This window comes from Ambystoma mexicanum, chromosome 6p (genome assembly GCF_040938575.1).
Source record: "Ambystoma mexicanum isolate Mex_15411 chromosome 6p, UKY_AmexF1_1, whole genome shotgun sequence".
Classification (NCBI taxonomy): Eukaryota; Metazoa; Chordata; class Amphibia; order Caudata; family Ambystomatidae; genus Ambystoma; species Ambystoma mexicanum.
The window spans coordinates 1,061,113,513-1,061,139,328 of record NC_090935.1 but is presented as its reverse complement, the minus strand read 5'-3'; the positions used below and the strand labels follow the sequence as shown (position 1 = coordinate 1,061,139,328).

At 46.1% G+C, this 25,816-nt stretch overlaps 1 protein-coding gene across 1 annotated transcript in view; it reads right to left on the bottom strand.

The window, feature by feature from the left end:
• Nucleotides 1-25,816, bottom strand: part of LOC138510183 (hippocampus abundant transcript-like protein 1) — a 1,300,033-nt gene that overhangs the window by 88,462 nt on the left and 1,185,755 nt on the right. Inside the window, exon 11 of the mRNA XM_069625669.1 lies at nucleotides 1,774-1,934. Within this exon, the coding sequence (XP_069481770.1) occupies nucleotides 1,774-1,934 (161 nt within the window). The remainder of the gene's footprint in view (nucleotides 1-1,773; nucleotides 1,935-25,816) is intronic.

The following is a 25,816-nucleotide window of genomic DNA, read 5'->3' as shown; positions in this document are numbered from 1 at the left end:
TTGTTCTGCATCTAGCAGCTGGACGCTCACCGTGTCTGCTCCTGCATCTTGACTTCTGCCACACCTGCCAGCATCCTGAATCACCTGCAAAGGAAGGGAACAAGAGAACAGAAGAAGGAAAAGGCCTCACCTGCTAAATCTGCATCCCAGAGACATTTCGCCGACAATCCTGAAAAGGAAGACATTTATTTTTAAAAGCACATCGCATCAATCGCTGCAGCGCCGCATTCTACTCACCTTTACAGGGCGCCTCCATGTTCTGCAGCGACCATCCGGATTCGCAGTCGCGCCCCCGCGCCTAGGGAGAAAAAGACAAGAACAAAGGTGAGAGAAAGAAGGGAAAAGGGAAGCTAAAACTCCATGTCAAGACTTACCTGTTGGATCATTCCCTTTTCATTTCGGGTCCGCGCCGCATCCAGGCATTTTCGAACCCCGGCCCCTAAGGGGAAAAAGACATCAGCGTTAATGAGTGAATGAAAAGACATTACCAAAACACTCATTAAAGACTTACCTGATTTCCACAAGGATTTCACCGCTCACCTCGGGTCGGTGCCTGTTCCCCGGCATTCCGTACCCCGGCCCCTATGGGGAAAAAGACACTAGCATTAAAACATTAATGCATGGACACAAGGGGAACCACTTATAGAAAACCTACCTGGAAGCCAAGCAAGTTTGGTTCTCACCCATCCGAAAATCCAGTGACGTAACTGGATACCAACGCGCCCCAGCATCAGAAGCAGGATGGAGAGCTCGTCCTTCCAGACCCTAAGGTGAGGCGCTACGGGGAAGCACAGAAGGGTTTTGAGGAGGGTGAGAGGGGTAAGTGGGAGGCCGATTGTATTACCCCGCAGACAGTTAACCCCATATTCTCACCTACAGAAGGATACTTCTGCGAGTCAGACAAGCCAGATCTGGGGCCCGGTCCAGTCCGTCTTCCGAACCCTGCGCATCACCTTAGACGAGGACACAGCAGCGCGAACCAGGCCAGCGCCCCCGTGGGAGTCAGGTGAGCGTTACATGTATTTTTCTGCCTGGCCGCACATTCCCATCTTAATTTGGAGGTGTTGTGTATGCTGTACCACACACCACCAATGCCCAGCCACACCAGGAACATTTAAAAAACATTTAAGTAGTTGGGGGGGGGGAGGAGTAAACTATAAAAACAAATTAATATGTGATGCAGATACACATTAAAAAAATAATTTATTTATACAATGCATTCTAATTTTATTGGTGCCTCGAGCGACCAACCAATGCTTATGAGAAAGTATTTAAGGAAATCACTGTAAAAAAAAAACTGATAAGGTAGTGTCCAGTTTGACTATCTTAAGTTGTCAGAAAAACAAAACAGGGAGTCTCGCCATGTTCTACTAAAATGGCGAGCCTGAATGTGGATGGGCTGCATGTGATTTTCTGAGCAAGATCCTCCTTGACAGTGGTGACAATTTGAAATATCAGTGCCTCCATAAGTGGTCCCATTATAGAACCAAAAATCCAAGAGATTTAATAAGCATGGAGAATAACAAAAGTCATCAATATTATTAATTGGACAACTGGTCTACAAGCCGATTACTGGCAAATACCTTTTAGCAGACCTTACATCCCTTATGACAAATGAATACTTCTATGACTAAGACCATATAGTCCATGTTGTCCAGTGACCTGGGGCATAGGACCGGGCATAATGCCTCTCCACTGTAATAATCATACTGAAAAGAGATTAAGTAGACACAAATCTTCATAATAACAGATCATACTCAGGAGTTTACTCACTGCATCACTAGGATCCTGCATGGCAGTGGTTTTCTCATCATTCAGGGAAAGAGGGGGGTCATTCAGCTCCACATGGAATAGAAAGAATACAAATCCATAGAGTGCTGGTCCAAGACCATTACACAAGCCTCTGATTCCTGTCACAATCCCCTGAACAACACCTGTAAGAAAGAAAGGAAGCATACCGAACATGTCAAGTGAAATGTAATGCTGTGCTGTATCACTTGATGGGAAATTTCGGCAAATCACAAAAAGCTGCAGATTGGCTTAAGACACAACACAATGAACCTAATTTATGAATTCTGAAAAGGGTAGAAAAAATAAAAGCAGCAACATGTTTTTGAGGCACAATGAAAGATTATCTTACTTACCGTTAGTAACAATGGTGGTGATCAATCTATTATTTCCTCTGTAGATACTAAGTCGTTTAAAATATTACCAGTCACTAAGTTCAACCTCTATATGTTTTCCTCATGCTGGGTCAGGCTGCACCAGTATACGTTGCAGGATATTGCACAGTATTGATCAGAAATTACAATTACTTGAAGTCGATACAGCAGAGATGGGCTCTACTGTAAAGTTCCTTACAGAGTTTCCATCACAGAAGCACCATGAACATTCTCAGGTAGCCAAGGAGTGGTGGAGGGATGGTAAAAAAATGAAAACCTGAGACCCCAGAAATGCAGCTTGACCCGATAAATGAATTACCCATTTATGATATGGGAAAAATCTTGAAGGCTATTGTTGTAGCTGCTTTTTCCCTTGTGGAGTATGATAGAAAATCATCAAGAGTTATTCACTACATCTTAGCGATTATTTGGTCAAATAACCAGTACAATATGGTCTTCTGAGCTTTACTCCCTTGAAAAATGTAAACATCATCTAGTGTTGTGCAGCGTAGTGTGTCAGGTGTTACTGGTGCCTGCCCCTGTGTAATTTTGCTTTGCTACAGCTACTGCGACTATCTACGGGCTCACAGACTTTTTCTGCCCTTTGAAGGTGGACGCGAGGAGAACTGTGAGGAGGCGGGTTCCAGAAGGTGGATGTGAGGAGGCGGACTCAAAGTTGCTTATTACGCTGACACCGGCAAGGGGCGCGGCACGGTGTGCAGCGTAGTGTGCAGGTGTTACTGGTGCCTGCCCGTGTGTAATTTTGCTTTGCTACAGCGACTATCTACGTGCTCACAGACCTTTTCTGCCCTTTGAAGATGGACGCGAGGAGAATTGTGAGGAGGCGGGTCCCAGAAAGTGGATGTGAGGAGGCGGACTCAAAGTTGCTTATTACGCTGACACCGGTGCGGAGCGCGGCACGGTGTGAAGCGTAGTGTGTCAGGTGCCCGGCTGTCTGTGGTCAGTGAGGAACGCTATCAAAGTGTTCAAATCTCTCAAAGGTGAGAGATTCTAAGTTAGGAGGTCTCATTGCACTCAAAATTGTTCTATATTGATCTAACATTTGACTTAAAAAACAGCGGTCCCTTCTTCCCCTACGTCAGGAAGGTAACTGCAGGCAATAGCCTTTGAACCTTACTGACATGAGGCTAAGAACTTTACGGTCCAAAACCGGTTTCATTCCGGTGCAACTCTTACTTTAATGTCAGCGGGGTAACTGCGGGCAATAGCCTTTGAACCTTGCTGACACGAGGTAAAGAACTTTATGGTCCATATTTGGAATCATTCTAGTGTAATTCTCGCTTTAATGTCAGCGGGGTAACTGCGGGCAATAGCCTTTGAACCTTGCTGACACGAGGTAAAGAACTTTATGGTCCATATTTGGAATCATTCTAGTGTAATTCTCGCTTTAATGTCAGCTGGGTAACTGCGGTCAATAGCCTTTGAACCTACTGACGCAAGGCCAAGAATTCTACGGTCTATAACGATTTATTCCAAAGTGTACCCCCCATTTTCAACGTCAGCTGGACAACAGCGAACAATTGAAACTCGAACTGTGATAAAGAAAAGGAACCTAAACATAAGTTTGAAAACATTAAATCAACAGCCAAGTTATAATGTCTACAAGATATAATCTACGGAGTGGCCCTTTCGCGGACGACCTAAAAGCACCGGAATGAGAAGGCTCATTCATAACTCGCAAATTGACAAGGGGGGTCCTGGGAGTCTCTCTGCCAGACATCAGTCCTGGTTACGAGAGACTTACCCAGAGTCTTTAGCTCACTATCTTTCACAGAGAAGAAATATCCCAAACATATCAGTCTTAGTCCTGCCCTGGGGCAGTCCAGCACCGAAATGCTAGGCAATTTTCCTCTGAACAAGAGTACCAACAGAAACCCCAGAAACCCCAGACACGTGTTTCGTTCTGGTTGGACCTCATCAGTAGGGTGGATCTGTGCCTCTCTAAGAATAGTGAGCAAGGGGTCCACGTCTGGATTCCCCTAGTAACTTAGGGTGGGACTCCCAGGACCCCCCTTGTCAATTTGCATTTTTGTTACCTGAGATCATAACACAGGTCATCAAGAAACTGGGTGTTGTCCAAAACGCTCTTTAGTTGGCAGAATTGGAAATTTGTAAGAATGCATCTATGAGAAAAAGTAAACACGGTTAGCTAATTCTCCTTATTTAACGGGTTTCCAAATTATCCATCAGCAAGCAAGAACGAAGGGGTTGGGAAGACCAAAAGGCGGTCTGCTTATAGGTCTGTAGGACCTCAAAAATTAAGGAAGTGACACCCATCCCCTGCAATCAAGATGGTATTTTGGCAGTGTCTTAAGATTCAATTAGGAGCGATTTTAGAAGAAATAATAGCTATTAAATTATATTGGAACCCACGTACCATAAAACTTACCATCTACTTGGAGGAACCATCAAGCCTTCTAACTCAAATAAAGTTAACAAATGGAAAAGGCCAAATCTTGATCGCCTGGGATTTAAACTCTCAATGCGTCCAAAGCAAAATAGGGATAAATGGGGAGAGGACTAAAATGGTTTCAGCCAATGGGAGGAAATGGGTATCCTTTTTTTGGAATGGAACATGCAAGTATCTAATGGCTCCATAGAAGGTGATGTCCCCCAGCTACAACTTGGAGTCGGGGCACCTCCGCGTCGACCCTAGATTACATTTTTCTCTCATCGGAATTGTTTGACAAGTGCCGGCAGCTTAAGGTAATCGAGGGTGGTACTAGTGATCACAAGCGGTTGGAAGCTAAATTTGAGGGGAAATTTAGAGAGGAAGTAGTAATGTGGTCACATGAGGTAGAAGTGAATAACAAGAAAAACCGTTTAGTAAAACATAAGCGAGAAGGTGTTCACCGCAATGGCCTTCTTCGCTCAATTACTGATGAGTTACAAGTAGAAGAGCTCAAATACAACTGTAATCCTCTCAGTTTCCATGAGATGTTATGGGATGTTGAAAACCCGCAAGGAATGTCTTCAATGAAAACCCCTCATCATGCTCACAATTTTGATGAGGCAACATGGCTTAAAAAATGAGAAATTAGATGTTCATTGAGACAACTAAAGGTAAACAACCTAAATGGGGTGGTTTGTAATGACTTGATAAAAACGATAAAGAACAAGTACAAAAACTGGTCTATAACAACATAATTTATCCCGTATTCAAAATGATGGGGAGGAAATGCTGAGGGCCCTAAAGGAGAAATCATTGCGTTGTTTCTGGGCATTAATTAATGATCGGAATAAGAACCAAATAACAAGCTAGGCCAATCTGGTTACGGAAATAGTATGGAAGAGATATTTATTAGAACATTATAGCACCCCTTTAGGCCCTAGTGAGTTTAAGACGTAAAAAGATTCATGGTATCTGGAGTTTGGAGAAGAAGATATAGTTGAATTAATAAAAAGATTATCCGCCTCTAGAGCAGCGGGACCAAATGGTCTAACTAACCAAGTATTGAAGGGTGACGTAGTGATGTGGTCGCGAATCCTCAACAAACTCTTTTGAGAAATAGTGAACAAAAAAACTACCCCCTCGTCTTGGAAGTCAGCAATAATCATCCCCATTTTCAAGAGGGGGCGATAGATATAATCCTCTAAATTATCGGGCTATTACATTGCTGGATGTATAGAGTAAACTATTCATGAAACTTCTGTTGAGAGACCTGGAAGGGTGGGCGATGAACAACGAAATCCTGTCAAAACAGCAGACAGGATTTAGAAAAGGCCAATCAACACTACTTAAAGGTATAACTGTCTATTTTGAGTGAAGGAAAGAAAGGAGCGAAAAAAGTGTTCCTCTATGCAGCCTTTATAGACCTGTCGAGTGCTTTCGATAGAGTAAATAGAGCGCGCCTTTGGGCTAAACGGATTAATTGGGGTGCACCTAAAGCTCTGGTAAATATCTTAGTAGCACTGCATGAGAATAACACTGCAAGGATAAGGCTAAGTACAGAGGGCCAACTCTCGGAACAGATCAAGATTGGAAGAGGTGTGAGACAAGGGTGCATGGCAGCCCCATTTCTAGTCAATGCATATCTAGCAGACTTTGGCTTGGTAATGGAAGCCGCTTGAATCGCTAGTCCAAAGATTGCCAATAACATCATTAACTGGCTGATGTATGCGGATGATATTGTGCTGTTGGACAATACCCCGGTGGGTTTGCAGAGACTCCTAAATACATTGGAGGTATTTATGAAGAAAAATTACTTAATAATCAATCCTGCCAAATCAAAAATAGTAATCTTTGGTAAAAAATCCATAAAGGGACACTATCAGAAGTTTTCTTGGTCAGTAGTGGGTAATGACATCCCAGTGGTGGAGGATATTCTATACTTGGATTATATCCTGTATGCTTCCCCTACATTGAGTCGAATTACAGAGGAATTCTGCTCTAAAGCTTTACAGTTAACATCACAAATGCAAAACATGTATGGGATGTACTGTCGATTCTCTCTAGTCCCGGTAGTAAAGTTCTATCTTTCCAAGGTGATTCCAGTACTTATGTACGGACTGGAAGTTAGATCATTATCATGGGACGTAAAATGGCAACAAATATAAGGAACAATATGGAAAAAAGTCTTGGGATTACCGAATAGCGTATCAACATCCAGTCTGAGATATGAATTGGGTTTGGGATCCCATCAGATTGGAAAGTGCCATCTCTTTTTAGACTAATTATGGTCCCTCAAGCTAACACTCTATACGAGGATTTGTCAAGTCATCTTAAATCGGATGACTCACAAATCTTAATTAAATTGAGAAACATAGCAGTGTGATAGCGATCTCGACACATTCATTTCGAACCCTATGAAAACAAAAAAGGCATTAGTCACGTCAGTTTGGAGTAACACCATTGACCAGATGAGGGCATCAACTGCGTCTCCCTCACTCTCCTCGTGTGAGAAGAAAGTGGGTACTTTACCAAAACATCTTATAAAGTTCCCAGATCACAAGATGCAAGGAGACTTTTTGAGACTACGCCTCAATGTGGCCCACATTGGGTTCGTTGGGGTCAAAAGGAGAAAGCAAAGGCATTATTTGTGGAGTGTGAAGATCCAAAAAAACAGACTTTCGAACACCTAATGAGTGTGTGTAAAGGTACAATGGACGTAAGAGAAAAATACTTAAGCAAATTTGTGTACTCACTCGATTGTCTCACATCACCATTCTTTTGGGAAAGGTTGATAGCGGGGGTATGAAATATCATTGACAGTGAAAGTAATGCATATCCTTTATCAGACAAGGCTCATGGCTTATGACCGAGGTCAAAATAACGAAAAGTTTTAAATCATGTTTTTAGAATATTGAAATATGTATTTGCATTTTTATTTTCATGCTCATTCCTATCTCAGGTTTTTTTAATGTTTTTTTTATTTTTGTTTTGTTGTTCTTCTCTGACTGTCTTTTTTTCATCTTTGAATATGAATTTTGTATATGAATGTTGTGAAAAAACAAATTTGATTAAAACACAATAAAAAAACAACATCTAGTAGAGGAATCCCACATGATCCCTTTATTGATAAACAAGGGTGTGTTGAGACAAGCAGGAAGATCCAATTCTTCTGCTCAAGGAAATTTAACTGAGCAACTTACATGCTGCACTAATACTTTTCTGTTATTTCAGGACAGTAATTTATTTTAATGTGAAAGATTGCTAAAATGTTTCTATAGCAGTCTACCAAAACTTGGGGAAATTAATACAACATATTTGCAACTTGAAGAGCAGGCAGTTACTACTTTAGTACTGTTACCCACCTATTGTTTAATTATTAGAAGTAGTAATAAAAAAGATTGACCATTTTCTATTTTTGAATTCGACACACAATTCATTGTGCATCATTAAAATCCAGTGAATTTATAAACTGTGGACTTCAGCTGAACTGAAAGAATGTTCACACCTCTATTAACCTATCATGTAGATGAATACATGGATGATAAAGGGAACAACTATTGTTTGAAGCTATACAAGAAAATACACAGAAATGTAACTATCAAAGCTAAAAACAGCACAAACATGCTGTTGCATTTCTAAGCCCAGCTCCAGATCACCATTTCTTTGAAAATGATAATTTCACTGGCAAGTTAAGTGCTTTACTTTTAGAAACAGGTGCCTAAAGAGGCCCATTAACCCTTGAAATTGGAAAGCATTAGATGCTAAGAAAGAATGTGCTTCTTTTCCATTAGGCATTAGTTAATGAAGAATAGATCATGAAGTCATTCTTCTGTCAAGTTTAATATGCGCCTAACCAACAGATGGCTGCCACTGATAATGATCATGTTACAAATATGAAATTTAGATTAATGTGATCAAATATTGCAGCAGGAATGTATTTAAAATGTGCACAGACCAAATGACCATTTGGAAGTGATTTTCATCTGTAAATATTTAACCATTTTCCCCACTGAAACATGTATGCTTTATACATAATCCAGCTGTACTCTTGAACTCAAGATATTCTGAATGTAATTTTCCACATTACCAAATATTTCTTGAAAGAGTTATATCACTTTGAATATTTAAGCTCAGTATCAGTTCACACACTGTCCTGAAAGGGGGCTAGTTTGCTGCTGACATCGTGCCCCTTATGATACATCAAATTTAATAGGCCAATGGAAGTCGGCAGGTGGGCCAGTGTGGGTGCGAGATTGATAAGGAAATCAATCCCAGAATTTATCCAATGCAAAAAGGTAATGTCAAATGATAATATACGGGCGCAGGTTTACCATAGTATAAAAAAGCGAGGTTCCTAGGGGAGTAAAACAGAGGACAATCTTTTTCTCCTTGCCTGCAGACATACAAACAGTTTGATTGAAGGAAATTATACCAAAACAGCAGAAGAGAGGGAGTACTGAACATACAATTATTTCTAATTAAGCCAAAAGGCGATCTGAGTTGCAGACACTATCTTACCTATATCCAAATGGGCTGAGGAGGATCAGATGTCCTGAATGTCAAGTGCCATCCTAATTTTAGCCAGTGGACTGCTCAAACGACATACAGGGTCTGAGACATTCCATTCCATGCGATTTAACTGAACAAACCATAAACATAACAGAACTTCTACCCTGCTATATTTAAAATACAATTCCCTTAGCAAACAAACTGTGAAACGTTAGGAATTTCTCTCTCAAAATTAAATAAAATAATGAAATCCCCTTGATCATATTTTACAGATTTGGCAATTTAAAAGAAACTGCCCTTTTATAATCCAATGACATGAGGTAGAATAATTCCCTGTGGGTACACATAGTGCGAAGAAGCCTTTGGTAGGAAATTTGAGACAATTTGCTGCTGTTCCCTTGTAAAAAGGAACTACACAATTTAAAATGGTATCCTTTCAAATGTTTGTGTCCTTGTGTTCTAAATGGAACCCATTTCATTCCCCAAACACAGAACAAATCCATGTGAATTTCTGATATGATTTCTTTTGTACAGCTCAAAAGAATATGTATTCATAGTTTCAACTGACTGAGAACATTTTTTTCATACAAATTGTATTTGCTATTGACACCCAATTTTTAGATTGGAATTGTATAGTAAAATACCTGCGTTCATTAGCGAGTATAGCCATTCATATTTGTTTTTCTATGCATATAGGTTCATACAAGTTAATACGTAAAGTAAACAGGATATGTTAAGTTACCCTCATCCCCCTTTTTTCATGTTTCAGCATTTGCACGAACCAGATCGCCTCACAGCCTAGCATGAATGCTTTCTATTGATTTTCATCCCTTTCTTTGCACGCCCCCCTTCCATGGTCTTATGTTATAGAACTTGCACGTTCCGAATGTTTCAAGATCCTTTAAGAACCTTTTTGTTTTACACATTTTTCCTTTTCCTTATTCACCCCTTGTCTTCATGTGCCTTGAAACACAATGTGTGCTGTATAGTGCGCAATACAAATAAATAAATACATTAAATGAACATATTTGTGAAACCTAAGGAGTTAGGCCCTGGAGTATGCATTATCAGTGTAGTGTAAGGGTGTCGAAGAAGGATAATACAAGGGTGGCATTTTGGTTGCCACAACAGTGGCATTTTGGTTGGTAAAACCCTTTATCAAAAAAGAAGAAAGCCTTGCTATCCCTGTCTTCCAATAGGGGTTTCCCTGCTTTAAACTAATACCAAAGGATCTGTCAGGATGTCAGTCGAAATCAAACTCCACAGTCCTGGGTCACAGCCTACTTCTATCCCTTACACTACAACTAAAGAAGGCGCCAACAGAAAGTTCCTTCTCCAGGAGAATGACTCCCTTCTCCTGGTGTTTGGGTGGTATTGCCAGAAATGTTATTTTGCAAAAGGATGCCAAGGGGAATGACTCCCTTGACCTGGCTTGTGGTTCCAACAAACCTTTGCACCAGCCAACAATTGGAACAATTGGAATGATTCCCTTCTCCTGGTATTGGTTCACACACTCCAATACTCCAATATAGTTTACAACAAAGTCAGGGGGAATGACTCCCTTCCCCTGGTGTCTCTTGCGTGTATCAAAAGGTCTTGCAGTTTCTTCACCAGGAGAATGACTCCCTTCTCCTGGTGTTTGAGAGTTACTTATATATATCTCAACTTGATTTTTTTTCGCCCCCTTCTCGTGGAATTATCAACGTCCCAAATATTTCCCAAATATTTCCTGTACCCTAGGTGATCGTCCTTATCCCCAGAGAGGGAGTCCCTAACCATGACGTCCTCCCGCATTAAACCACCCCCAGGGGGAGTATTGGGCAGCGGCCACATAACCCTGGCCTCATGGAAAGGGACTGCCACCTGGGGAGAAGTGACGCCATCCAAAGGATCATCACAGTAGTCTGAATTCATCTGTAGTCTTTAGAGGCGGCTTCACCAGCATTGTGAGGTAGGGGACTACCTGTATTTTAGCCAACTTATTATTTTAAACAAAACAAAAATATTCTGATTAAAGCAACCGTTGGTTGACCTAGATTGTGGGGTGGGATTGTATTAGTGGGAGGTATTAAATGTGTGCCATTCCACCATAATAAACGCATCCAGACCCACCCGAACGAACCAAACGACTGCACCCGTTACTTCTGCTCCACACACCCTAGTTCCTACTGCAGCACCTCACCTAGCTGTTGCTAGGAAACGTTTGCAGCCGAGCTCCGCCACATGCCTGGGTAAGGCCCAATCAGGAAAAGGCTGTGTTCTACACACCAGCCGCACGGAAGCCTCAACACTAGCAGCTTGCCCTGATGAAGTCATCACATTAGTCGACACCGTAGAGCTATAAGATCAATACAGACCATCCACTCCTACATCTCAACAAAACATTGCGTCATAAGATCCTTTAGCAAACGTATCTAGATAAGCCTCAGCAAATACTATTTTGTGGGTCCCTGAACACAAGAAGTCATACCTGCCCATTCGAACAACGACAGACCCTAAAACAGGCTCTCTACGCAGAACATCTAACTCTTTTTAACTCTAACACTGAGCCCCTTACTTAAACCGGCTCTTCTATGTTAACAAAGTGATACGCAAATCCATGTGACATTTACTGCTGTTCTGTGATTTTTGAACTTAGATGAACCACTGCCTCCATTCTTGCCAATGCAATCTAGCGTGATTTCTGCTGTTCTGTGATTTTTGAACTTAGATAAAACACTGCCTCCATTCTTGCCAATGCAATCTAGCGTGATTTCTGCTGTTCTGTGATTTTTTTAACTTAGATGAAACACTGCCTCCATTCTTGCCAAAGCAATCTAGCGCGATTTCTGCTGTTCTGTGATTTTTGAACTTAGATAAAACACTGCCCCCATTCCTGCCAATGCAATCTAGCGTGATTTCTGCTGTTCTGTGATTTTTGAACTTAGATGAAACACTGCCTCCATTCTTTGCCAATGCAATCTAGTGCCAACTGTTGTGCCCTACCTAATATTGCCTTATACTAGTCTGCCCTACCTAATATTGCCTTATACTAGTTTGCACCAGACTAGTATTACTGCTGCTACAGTAGCCGCTAGACCTTACCCGATGCTAGTCGCTGCACCCCTCTACTATCACTGCTGCAAGCATAGCTCTGCTATACACTAGTAGCACCACACCATTGTTGCTGAGCCCAAATCATAATCGCACAATGTACCTTAGTAAGAGCCAAACAGCCTACCTACTGTACCTCCTCACACATTTATTACACCTTGCTCGTTACACTGCTGCCATAACTATGTACCCCGCTGAAAATGCACCTTGTCCAACCACAGAAAGAAACACCAGGCTACGAGCCAGACTACCCCGCCTCTACGAGCCCATCTGCCACAACAAGAGACCCACCTCGCAACACCCCAAAACCCGCCCTAACCAAACTACACCCTGCTATAACTCCACCCAACCCAAACTTATCCCTATAACAATCCAGGACACACCCAACCGCACCATTATATCTGGAGCCTTAAGTAACAATAGATTGCTAGTGGCCCACGCCACAGAAATAGCAGACACCCTACCCACAAACAACCTCGACATCCTAGCAATCACCGAATCATGGCTGCACAAAGCAGCTGGCCCAGCACTCTCAATAGCCATCCCAGAAAACTACCAAATAATCAGAATGGACAGGCCCAACAACAGAGGAGGTGGCCTAGCCATCATAGCTACAACAAACCTTGAGCTAAAACCACTGCCTCAAGCACCTCTCAAATCTTGCGAGCTCCTCATAGCCAAACTACCCATCTCCAACTGCCGCACCTTAACCATTTATCTAATATACAGGCCTCCTGTCCCCATTGGCACATTCGAGGCAGACCTATCCAGCCTCCTAGCCAACAACATAAAAGAGAACTCCCAAATACTATTGCTAGGCGACTTGAACCTTGGGTTAAACGACCCAGATGACAAACCAGCACAGGCTAAAGCCAACATGCTGGATGAACACGGCCTAACCCAAAGAGTGCTTACCCCTACACACAAAGGTAGGACGCTGGACTGGATCGCCACCCTGAACTGCGACACCCTCATCACCAAAAACTCTCCCCAACACTGGACAGACCATCACCTCATTGACTTCACACTAGCACTCAACAAAGAAGTTAACAAAATAAAAATCATGGCACCACCAATGCCCACTAGAGCAAAAAAAAATATAACCCCTGACAACCTCCTACCACTACTACTGCCAACCCTCAATGTTCTCCCCAACAACCTAAATCCTGAGCACCTAGTAGAAAAATACAACAGTGCCATACAGAAAGGACTAGACATCATTGCCCCCCTTAAACTACAAAAGAGCAAACAACAAGCCCACCTGAACGCCTGGTTCACCCCCCATCTCAAAGAACTTAGATTGCGCAAAAGGAAGCTCGAAACTCAATGGCGCACCTCCCCTACAGAAGAAAACCAATCACAACTCAAACTTTTTGCTAACAACTACAACAAAGAAATGAAAGAATCGAAAAATCTAGCTCCAACACCAGGGAACTATTCGCTATACTAAGGGAACTAGAATCCCCAATACCCCCACTAGACAACATAATTAAGGACAAAGCATGGCGCACCAGCGTCCAAAATGCCCTAACGAATAAAATCAAAACTCTCCAAACTAAAATTGCACTAAAAAAAAAAAAAAGACTCCCTCACCACTAATGAAGTATCTCCTAGCAACCTCGCTAAAACAACCAACCCACAAAGCCCAAATCTCTTCAGGTTCACCAAAATATCGATCCCAGAAACAGAAAAAGTTATAGCCTCACTTAAACCATCCAACTGCAAAGGCGACAACTGCCCTCCCCAAATAATCAAAGATGCTGCCAGGGACCTAGCCCCCTTTATAACCAAACTGATCAACGCATCCTTCTCCTCCAACACCATACCAAGCAACCTCAAAGAATCCTGGGTCCTGCCTCTCCACAAGAAGCAAACCCTTGGCCCTGCTATTCCCACCAATTACAGGCCCATCACCACGGTGCCGTTCCTGTTAAAGATAATAGACATATTAGAGTAGCATACCTGCAAATTCAGCAATATCTTGAAACTCACAAACTACAAGGTGCCCGCCAATCGGGTTTCAGACCACAGCACGGTACTGAGACAGCCCTAATTGATCTCAAGACCCAGATCAACGAGATTAACGACAAAGGGAATACCGCCATGCTACTCCTCCTCGACCTGTCGGCAGCGTTCGACCTGGTGGATCACACAGTCCTGTGCGAACACCTGGCCTCAGCTGCCCACTTCTCGATAGAGGCCATAGCCTGGATCCAATCCTTTCTGGACAATCTAATTATGAGGGTCTTCCCACTCTAGCCTCAGCAGACCCCATCAAAATAACTTGCCGGGTACCCCAGGGCTCCTGCGTCTCCCCCACCCTCTACAACATCTTTACCAAGCCCCTATTTGACAAGTTGGATAGACTGGGTATCTCTCATACTAATTACGCAGATGACGCCCAGATCCTCATATCCCTCTCGGGCAACTACGAGTCGGATATGGCCTTGGTAAACAAAATATCTCTCATCATTCAGGCATGGATGGCCACACACGGCCTATGCCTGAATGATGAGAAAACCGAAATCCTCCTCCTCGGATCCAACACCAATCTAAAAAAACTCAGCTCCAACTATAAGGCCTTCATCATTGATGGCAACACCATCACAGTAGTCAAAACAGTGAAAACGCTAGGTTTTCACCTAGATGCAACCATGTCACTAAAAAAACAAGCTAACTCACTAGCATCCTCAACCGCCTACACATGCAAGCTAATCAGGGCAAGCAGAGCCTTCCTCACCCAAGCTAGCTGCATAATCATCGCCAATGCCCTAATACTCTCCAGACTTGACTATTGTAACGTCATGTACCTAGGAGCCAACAAATACATAACTGACAAACTACAGACACTACAAAATAACACACTCAGAACAGCCCTCAACCTACCATCCAAGGAACACATCTCCAACAAAAGAAGAGAACACAAATGGCTCAAAATCTCTGACCGCATCTCTCTCAAAACGGCATCTCTCACTTTCAAATGCTTAAACAATGCAGCCCCCCCCCTATCTCGCAGCCAGAATAGCAAAAAAAACCTCCACCCGCCCCACCAGATCGATCAACTCTTACTGCCTGCAGGTACCAAAATTCTGACAAAAGAAAACTGGCGGCAATAGCTTCCCTGTCTTGGCAGCCCAACGTTGGAACGCCCTCCCACTCAACATCAGGTCAGACCAATCCTACCACAGCTTCAGGCGAAACATACTCACCTGGCTAAGGTCCAATGATCCCCATAACTAACCCTGCCCTCTCACACGCTCATGCCTCTGCTCAAACCTGATTGACTATGCACAGCATTAAAATGTATATATGTAAATATGCCACCACTACCGAACTGCTCTGTACAGCACCAAATATGTAAATATGTAAGCAAGTTATTAACTATATGCATATATGTACCTCTCGCTTCTTATACATGTGTGCCTTTCCAGTAACTAAGGTTTTATGTAATCGTACCTTCATGCTCTCTGTTGCGCCCTGTTACCTCTGGGTTCTGCACGCTATACTAAATAAATAAACAAACAAGCATCACTATAAAGAGAAACGATACATTTAATAGAGATCATTGCAAACCTGTGGCTCTCCAGATGTTTCTGTACACCTATGATCGCTAACCATTGATGGCTAGAGCAGGTGCGAGTTGACGTGGTAATATTTCACCACCTCAGCCTGGCAGTTTAACTCCACACTAATCCTGCATCCCTGTAGGGGTAGAGGCAAGTGGGACCTCACCACGAGAAACTCCCCCTTGGGGACAGGTTTCCATTCCTGTCAGGAACTCCATTAGGCTGAACAAACTATGGCCTACATGGGATGTGTTGCAACACAAGAAGACATGAACTATCATGACTGCAACGAAGAAACTACTAATCAATATCATTATACTGTGGAAAAGGGCCATACCCCTTTAAGTCATGGTGTCCAAGATTTTGGGACAAGTATGTTAAAAGACATACGTCCAGATAATGAAGACACAACAGCAGGAGAAGTGAGAGAATTGGAAATGTAAGCTGTGGGAGGTACTCACCTACGTGACAGCAGACAAGGACAATAACCAGGAAGTCCGCGGGTTTCAAACTCGCTTGCAATGGGAATACAAGACACCAGACTTGTGGCGGCCCAGAACCCAGAGAAAGCGCTAGAGCAGGAGGTGGTGGCGTGACCACAGGAACAAATACATGGTGGACAGTCAAACCAAAGAACGTTGCTGATACCATCGGCAACGGAAGGTTTCACAGCATCCAGACGTGCAGTCGAGCACCTGGATCCCACGAAACAAAGAGAGAAGCCTAACATGAGAGAGAAACCGGCGTCAGCGGTGCATGGAGAGTGAGTCCCAGAGAGAGAAACGTCCCGCAAACATCCTCCTTCAGGTACAAAGGTAACCAGGAGACCGGGAGGTATGGGAAGACTCAAGGCAATCATTTTCTTGTAGTTAACTCATCACAGTAGAGGATGAGAAGTAGAGTTAATTTTGAAGCCAAATAGATACAAAGGTTGTGAATCAAGAGACAATCATTATACCATAGAGTTAACTCATCACAGTAAAAGTTATAAAACAGTTAACGTTGAAACACGATGCATACGAATCTTACGAATTATGAGAAAAGATGGATAAGAATCTGGACAGAGAGAGAATCAGTTTAAGACAGTACCCTGAAAAAGAGGAAGAATAACTCGCTATCCTGTACAAGAACAACTTAATACTACAAAGAGATAACCCTGAATCTAAAGACAGAAAACAGTTGAAAAGTCAACTGATATAAGAGGAGTGGAACTGTTATAACCTAAATGTGAAAGACTTGCATTAAAAGCATATTCCCTCAAAAGGAATCCAAAAAGGAAAACAAAGTCCAACACCCACTTGGGGAACTAAAGCGATTAATGCAAGAAGTCATGAGAGACTATTTACGGATTGGAGTCATTCTGTGACCCAAGTTAATTTTCTCTTGGTGGTAGGGTCAGTTAAGAACAAGTTACTTACCTGTAACTATTGTTCTCCAGCATAGGTCTGGCATGGATTCACATGCTCATTCCCCGTCGTCAGGCTGGGAATCCTCGGTAAAGGAAAAATCAGTTTTGTTTCTGAACTGTCTTTCTACTAATAACCAATCACTGGTCTCTGGGTCATACTGCCCTCAGTCAATGACTGCCCTCTACCTAAGCTCCTCCTCTGGCAGCCATTGTCAGATTTGGTAGCACGTAAAGTGGCAGTCGGACCAAGAGAAGAGCTGCAGAGGGGTAGGCGGGAGGGTTCGCATGTAAATCCATGCCAGACCCATGCTGGAGAACAACAGTTACAGGTAAGTAACTTGTTCCTTCTCCAGCATGGGGTCTGGCATGGATTCACATGCTCATGAGTAAAGAATACATAGCAGTACACACATGCACAACCACGGGAGGTGGCAAGGCTCAACATTAAGCATTTCAACAACTCAACATTAAGCATCTCTTACCTCCTCACCAGGCTCCCCTTCAAGCGAACAGGTTTACGCAGCACTGCTTGGCCGACTCTGGACTCCTCCCTGGAATCCCGGTCGGAGCAGTAGAATTTTGTGAAGGTGTGGTCGACCTCCACGTAGCAACCCTGCAGATGTCCAGAAGGGGCACACCAGACAGGAACGCCGTAGTTGCAGCGATCGCTCTGGTCTAATGGGCTCTCGGACGGCCAGGCAACGGTCGGTTTGCCAATCGGTGATGCAGAAGGAGAGCCACCTGGAAATGGAAGCCTTGGAGAGGGCCTTCCTTGGGTTCACAGGGCCAAAGTTCACAAACAGCTGTGATGTCTTCCGAAAACCCTTTGTGCGGTCCATGCAGAACTTCAGCGCTCTAGTCACATCCAGCGAGTGCAAAGTCCTCTCAGCCAGCGACAAAGGAGATGGGAAGAAAACAGGTAACACCAAGGGCTCGTTGAGATGGAAGTCCAACGGCGCCTTGGGCATGAAGGAGGGGTGCGTCCTCAGCACGACCCTCGTTTCGTGGAATGTCAAGTACGAGGGCTTACAGGATAGGGCCTGGATCTCTCCTACTCATCGTGCGGAGGTGATGGCCACAAGAAACACTGTCTTCCACAATAGGAATTTCAGAGGCGCCGAATGCAGAGGCTCAAACGGGGGGCCCAAAAGCCTAGTCAGCACCACATTGAGCTCCTACGACGAGGCCGGAGCCTTCACCGGCGGGAACGAACAGAAAAGTCCTTTTATGAACTCCTTAACCAGGCGATGCGACCACAGCGACGACCGCCCCGGAGTTCTGGTGTAGTGGGAGATAGCCGCCAGATGGATCTTGATAGAAGCGTATGCCAGCCCCGCCTTGGCCAGCGACAGCAAGTATGGCAGCACTTGAGGGGCCGTAATCCGTAGAGGGTTTTATCTTCTGTGCCCGGCACCAGACGGTGAACTTCTTCCATTTATGTCCTTAGCTCTTAATAGTCGAAGAAGCCCTGGCAAGTACCTCCTTGCAGTCCGCTGGAATCTCGTATCCTCCAAACTCTAGCGCTGCATGAGCCAGGCCTGCAGGTTCAGCAAATCGGGGTCATGGTGCAGAATCGCGCCTCCTTCCCTGGCGAGAAGATCTGCATCCGCCGGAAGCTTGACTGGAGGAGACGCTGACATGTCCAGAAGGTCCGGGTACCATATCTGCCTTGGCCACGCCAGTGCGACGAGGAACAGTCTGAGTTGACTGATGAGTCGCAGAAGCAACGGCAACGCATAGAGGAACAGGCCGTCCCATGGGAAGGAGAATGCATCCCCCCCCTGCTCCCCGGCTGGGGAAGCTTTCTGGTGAACCTCTGGCACACGGTGTTTGACGCCGTCTGGGGATTGCCCCATCGTCTTCGAAACAGTAGGTCCACCTGATCCTGCCGAAGCTCCCACTCGAGGCAAGAGCGCAGGTCCCTGCTGAGTGAGTCAACAACAGTGTTCTTCACTCCTGTCAGATGAAAGGGTACCAGGAACATCCTCTGGGCGACGGCCCAGTGCCATAGATCCTACGATTACTTGGAGAGCTGGGGATCTGGTGCCCCCCTGCTTCCGAATGTAGAACATTGTGGTGGTGGTGTTGGTGAAGACCCGCACCACATTGCCCTTGAGGGACAGAAGGAATGACTTGAGGGCCCAAAACACGGGCCGAAGCTCCAGGACGTTGATGTGCAAGGACTTCTCCTCCGGGAGCCAAAGGCCTCTTGCGTCGAGATTTCCGGTATGTGCGCCCCATCCCTCCAGGGAGGCATCCATTGTCACGAGGTAGATGCATGACGACATCATGCCGAGCAGGGACTTGATGGAACTCACCCTGGCAACTTCCATGGTCAACCGCCGTTGTACCTTGCCCAGGATGGCTTTTATCCTGTCCTCGACGGTGAAGCCAGGCACGCCCCCGTGTTGAGTCTGGCTCCCAGGAACCGAGCGTCCTGCGATGGCACCAAGCAGGACTTCGCATAGTTTATCGAGAACCCCAGTTCCGTGAGCAGGCGGACGGTCCTCGCTGTGTATTCGACGGTGAGTTTCCTTGACTTCGCTCAGATGAGCCAATCGTCCAGATAGGGGTAGACGTGGATCCCCTGCAAGCGCAGGCGCAGCCGCGCCGCCACCGATGCCAGGCAATTGGTGAAGACCCTTAGGGCCGACTTCAAACCGAAGGGAAGGACCTTGAATTGATAGGGCTGCCCTTGGACCACAAAGCACAGAAACCTTTGATGCCCCTTGTGTATGGGGATGTGGAAATAAGCATCCTCCAAGTTCAGCGACGACAGGAAATCTCCTTCCATCAGCTGTCCCAGCACGTGCTGAAGGGTGACCATCCGGTACATCTCGGATTTGATGTATTTGTTGAGGCGGCGGAGGTCTAGAATGGGTCGCCAACCACCGGTTTTCTTTTGGACGACGAAGTACCGCGAGTATACTCCAGAGTCCCGGAGCCTCTTTGGGACGAGTTTTATCGCGCCCTTTTTGCAGCATCGCTTGTACCTCTAGAAGCAGTTGTGGAACGTAGTTTTCTTTCCTGGCCACAGGTAGAAAACGGCGACACTTCCTTTGGAACTCCAGGGTGTGTCCGTGGGCCAGAGCATCCAGCACCCAACGGTCGGTGGAGATGGACTTCCACACGCCGACGAAGTTCGCCAGCCGGCCTCCCACCGGGGTGCTCGTGTGGGGGCCAGACGTCACTCACAGCCGGTTCAGTCCTGCTTTGCCGAGGCCGTACCACCATGGGCCCCTTGGTGACGACGACTATTTCCTCCGGCCTTGCTGCGGCCTCTGCACGTCTCCTGGGAAGAAGAACGGGCTGCTTGATGGTACAAAGAAGAGCTGCCACCGAATCCTTTGAAGGCACCCTGTGACTGGACTCCGGAGGACCGAAAGGACGGCTGTCGTTGCTGGAGTGTGCCCAAGGCACGGGCCGTCTCAGTCTCTGCCTTCATGGCCTGCAGTGACTCGTCCACCGTCTTGCTGAACAAGTTGTCGCCCTTCGAAGAGCATGCCCAATACCCTCACCTGGACGTCCTGACGGAAGTTGGTGGCCTTGAGCCAACCATGCCGGCGAAGGCAAATGCTGTTGCCCATCTGGCGGAACCCGGTGTCGGCGATGGCCGTGGCCACTGTGATGGCATGGTCCGAAGTCATTGTGCCTTCTTGTAGAATTTCAAGGGCCTCTGCCCTCTTGTCTGGGAGGAAGTCCAGGAGAGCGGCGATTTTAAACCACAGCTCCCTGTCGTAGCGGGCCACGATAGCGAGAGCGTTGGCCGCCTTAATGGTCGTCACCGGCAATGAGATGACCTGTCGTCCCATGGCGTCTAGCCTCTTTCCCTCGCCGTCCGGTGGGGAAGTGGAAGTCGATGCCGCCGACCGTGCAGATTTCTTCCTGGCCGCCGCCGAGACCACGGAATCTGGGGACGGCTGCGCTCTGCGGTACATCAGTGCAGAGTCTGGAACCCGGTATTTCTTCTTGTACCGGTCTCTCTTTGCCGGGGTCGAGGATGGCTTCTTCAGGAGGGACAGCCCTTCGTCCCAAATGACATCAAACAGCGGGATCAAGAGCACGGTCTTCCTCTTGGCCTTTCGTCACTGATAAAGGAAACCCTCCTTTTCCTCGGGGTTGAGCTGAAACAGCTCTGAGGCCCTAGAGATCATGGCATGGAAGTATCCGATCTCATCGGGGGAGAAGCCCTCGGCGGCGGGGAGGGTTAGTACGGTGGAGGAGGATGTACTTGTCTCCTCTTAGTTGGTGGATTCTCTGATGGTCCAGGTGCCGGATCGCCCGTCGGGGTGAGCAGCCTTGTCCGTATCTCTATGCAGAGCTTGTAGGATGTCCTCCGATCTGTCTGTCGGTGGTGGAGGCGGTTTTGACGGGAGTGTCGGAAGTGACGTGGGGTCCGGTTCCACCCCGCCCTGCCGTTCCTCGTCGGTTCCCTCATCGCTCTCCACATCTACCTCGTCTGGGTCCTTCTCGTAGAGCCCGACTTCAACGTCCTTCTCAGGCACTATCAGGCTTGAAAGCTCCTCCTTGGAAGAGATCTCCGAGGCTAGCTGGACCACTGTTCCCCCCCCCCCCTTCTTCTCGGCCAGGGGCGACGGTCTCGGGGAGATGATCAGCATCTTCATAGGAGTCTTCTCAATGGGCACGAATGACGATTCCCTCCAGGCGGGCAGGGAAACTCATCTTGGTGGAGGTCTCCTGGAAGCCCGCATCCGCGGCCTTCACCAGGGATGCTACCACTCTCTCAATGATATGATATGATAGGATATGGTATTTATAACGCGCCTATACACGAGTGTTTCAAGGCGCGACGAGGCAGGGGAGGGAAAAAACAGTGGAAAGACGATCCTACTAGGCCAAGTATCATTCAGATCGCGCAAGGGTGGGGAGAAGGGAAAAGTGCCAGGGGGAGGGGGGAGGGGGAAGTGCAGTACATGGGATAGAGGGATAAATACGATAGGTAAACAGCCGGATGGTGGCAAGTGCAAGGTAGAGCAGAAGTGCTGGTGGGGGGGGAACGGAAGGGATACAGAAAACAGTCCCTAAGTGCGGGGGTTTCCAGGGAGGCAGGGCAGGAGTGCAAAGGGTGAGACCTGGCCCCAAGGTCAGAAAGGTGGCCAGGTAACCAGTGCAGGTTCGGCTGGGGGTTTCAACAGGGGCGAGAGGCAGAGAAAGCAGAAGCAAAGAGGAAGGTTTTGAGGTGTTTCCAGACCCAGAGATGGTTCTCCTCAAGTTTCAGGGAGGCAGGAAGGCTGTTCCAGAGGGAGGCTCCTGCCGAAGAGAGAGATCGACCACCAACTCGTTGCTTGGAGAAGTGGCTAACCCTGAGGGAGATGGAGGCAGATGAGCAGAGATCCCGAGAAGGAAGGTATTTAGGAAGAGAGCTTTGACGGTAATGCGGCCCCAGGCCCCGGAAGGCCTTGTGGATAATACAGAGGGTTTTGAATTTAAACCTTGCAGCCACTGGGAGCCAGTGCAGAGATTTCCGTCCTGGAGAGATACGATCCCTGGTCTTGAGGCCAAGGACAAGTCTTGTAGTTCTGTTTTGGATAAGTTGCAGAGGGCGGAGAGTAGAGGCAGGCAGGTTTAGATAGAGGCTGTTGCAATAGTCCAGCTTAGAGAGAACCAGGGCTTTGGAGATGGTGAGCTTCTGGGGGAAGGAGAGGAGAGGAAGAATACCTCTGAGGAGGTGCAGTTGGGTAGTGTGACAATAGACGCTTTCACCTGGTGAACCTGGGCCTTAACGACCTTCAGAAGGTCTGAGGCCTTCACCGTGGGGGGAGGGTCAGCACCTCGCTCCCCCTTGGCTTTCTCTGTCGGAGTCGATCGGGCCTTCTCCCGAAGCTTACCCGGTTGCTCAGACTTCCTTTTTTTTGCTGAGCCGGAGCGTTGGCTTGTGGTTGACGGTGCTGGCGATTCTGCACCCAGCCTGGCTGCCGCAGAGTCCTTACCAACGGCGCTCCCGGTGCTCGCGGACTCACAGTGCTTTGCCTTCTGTTGGGCCCCTGTCTCCAGAGCACCCTCAAAAGGTCTTAGAAGACCGCTCAGATTTCCTCTTGGGAGAAGTATGTTGCCGGGGCTCACCTGCCGCCAGGTTCTTTGTCTCCAGCCACTCAGCAAGCCGCTTGCGACGGTCCTTCATGGTGCGGGCAGACATGTCCTTGCAGAATGCACAGGCCTCCTCCACGTTCGATTTGTCGGAGTGTAGGCAGTAAAGGCACCAGGAGTGTCCATCTTCCAGGAAAACATTCCGTAGTCCACATCCTGGGCAGATCCTGAACAGAGGCGTTGAGTCTCCCTTATCTTCGTCCATGTCCACGCAGGGTAGGCCTCAAGAATCTTTTGGAATCCTCCAAGAAGTGAAGTTCAACGAAAGATTGCCCTTGAGGGGAGTAGAAGCTTCCAAAAACGGTTCCTCATTAATCGGATGATGAATCGGTGGAGCTTGAAGTCAATTGACTGAAAAAAAGAGAAAAAACACAATACGCAGTAAAAGCTCGAGAGCTATAGCACAAGGACTCCCAACACTTGAACGTGTGATAAAAATCTGAAGATGGCTGCCAGAGGAGGGGCTTAGGTAGAGGGCAGTCATTGGCTGGGGGCAGTATGATCCAGAGACCAGTGATTGGTTATTAGCTGATTTTTTCTTTACTGAGGATTCCCAGCCTGACGACGGGGAATGAGCATCTGAATCCATGCCAGACCCCATGCTGGAGAAGGGTTGTTTTTGGACAGCAAACGTATTAGTTTGGACGTTCAAGGTGAAAAAACGAGCACCTTAGTTACAAACCTAGGTAGGGATTACCCATATTCATAGGTAAAGTTAAGCCTTATACCTTTTACTTGATATAAAAGAGTACAGGTCATGTCCTCTGGGAGTCTGTGACCTTCTTCTGGCTCGCCACACTATCCACTAACACAACAGATTATATTTTACATGTGGTAAATGACACATCTATATCATAGCACTGACTAGTCAAATATTTTAGACATTATATTTCACTATCTATTGTCACAGGCAACTCAAAAAATACTTCAACGCTCAAGTTCAAGGATTTTTATTGAACTTTCAATGGGCTCCATGGCCGTCCTCTCTCTTGTCTGAAAACACTGGCTTAGTAGATGGTGTCTAAGGGCACATGGCCTTATGCAACTAGACTCCCTCAGGGTTCTTCCAAGCTTACACTTCTCTATAAAGCGGTTAGTGTGCCAAAGCATATGCGAAAGTTCCTTGCAGTCTCTGTTAAGAAAGATTTTATCTTTTGCACCTTTACTCCATCGATTTCATTCTTTTTTGCTGATTTGTGAACCTGACCCGACTTTTTTGTCTTTGGTTCATTGTTAAGGGAAAAGTGACTAGTCCTTCGGACTATCTGTACTGAGAAACGTTGTTTCTCTTTGATTTGTTTTTTTGGGGGAATTGCACCCAGCACCTTACTGTGCAGGTGCAATGGGGATACTTTGTCCACCATTCCAAGTTTCGCAGCAGTACGGCAGAATTACCAGAAAACTACCGTCCAGTAGAATTACTGTTACTGCCACTTGGTCCCGCGGATTTACAGCAGGATCACAAGTGGTGGCAGCCAATGCAAATCCCAATTTCTTGGTGTCCGTAGGACTATGAGGATTTCGGCCGAATTATCACCAGCAGGAATTCTGTCTATTATCTGTTGTTATGGTACAGGTTTTAGCTCTAGAATTTTTCTGCCGATAAATCCTCCACTCCAAGGTCAAACTTGGAGTCATTTCATTACCGCCACATTTTTACTGCTCTGCCACACTCAGGCCCATATTCTCATCTTGGCGCAGTGAAGGTGCTAAACAGGCCATATGGTAGGGAAGCATGTGGAAATCACGTGCTTCTCTGCAGATAAACACAGGAGAAAGCACGGGGCAGCTAGTGGAACGTGTGAAAGGCACCATTTGTTTCTTGCTACATATCTTGTTCTACTTTTAGCTTGTGTGTTTTGTGGATATGTTCTGTATTTAACATTAAATGTGTACTGTGTGTGCACATGGTACTCTGTGTAAACTGTGCAGTCCAGCAGTGCATTTTTTTGGCACTGTTGCAGTAAGGGAAGAGCAAGGAGTTGCAAAGAAAGGTGTGAGTAAATTGGATACTGTCATGATGGCTGAGGAACATTTGGATAAGCACATTGGAGGCCGCAAACATATGGTGAAGTTCACAGATGCAGTTTTCGGTGTATTACTGGACGAGGTACTTGTCAATGAAAGGGTACTTTTCGGAGCAATCGCGCACCGGACACCACTTTCTGCGAAGAACAGCCTTTGGGAAAGCATTGCAAACAAAGTCAATGCTGTGTCCAAAACACTGCGTACAGTGGATGAAATGAAGAAACGTTGGTATGATGTGAGGCGCAGAGTTCGGGAGTAAAGAACACAGCAAGGGCACTGGGGGAGGATCGCCCTTAGAGCCTAATTATTCAGCCATTGAATTAAAGGTGCTTGCAGTCATGACCTCAGGGAGCCTTGAAGGCGTAGGAGGCATGGACACACTGACCACAGGTAAGTGGAAGTCTTGTGACATCTGGGCATGTGCAGAGGATGTGTGTTTGTGTTGCTTGCAATTGCATGGGCCCTCCAAACGGTTGGGTAAATCAGATTGGTAGTGATCACTTGTGTAGCAGGTTTGTGCAGGTGAAGT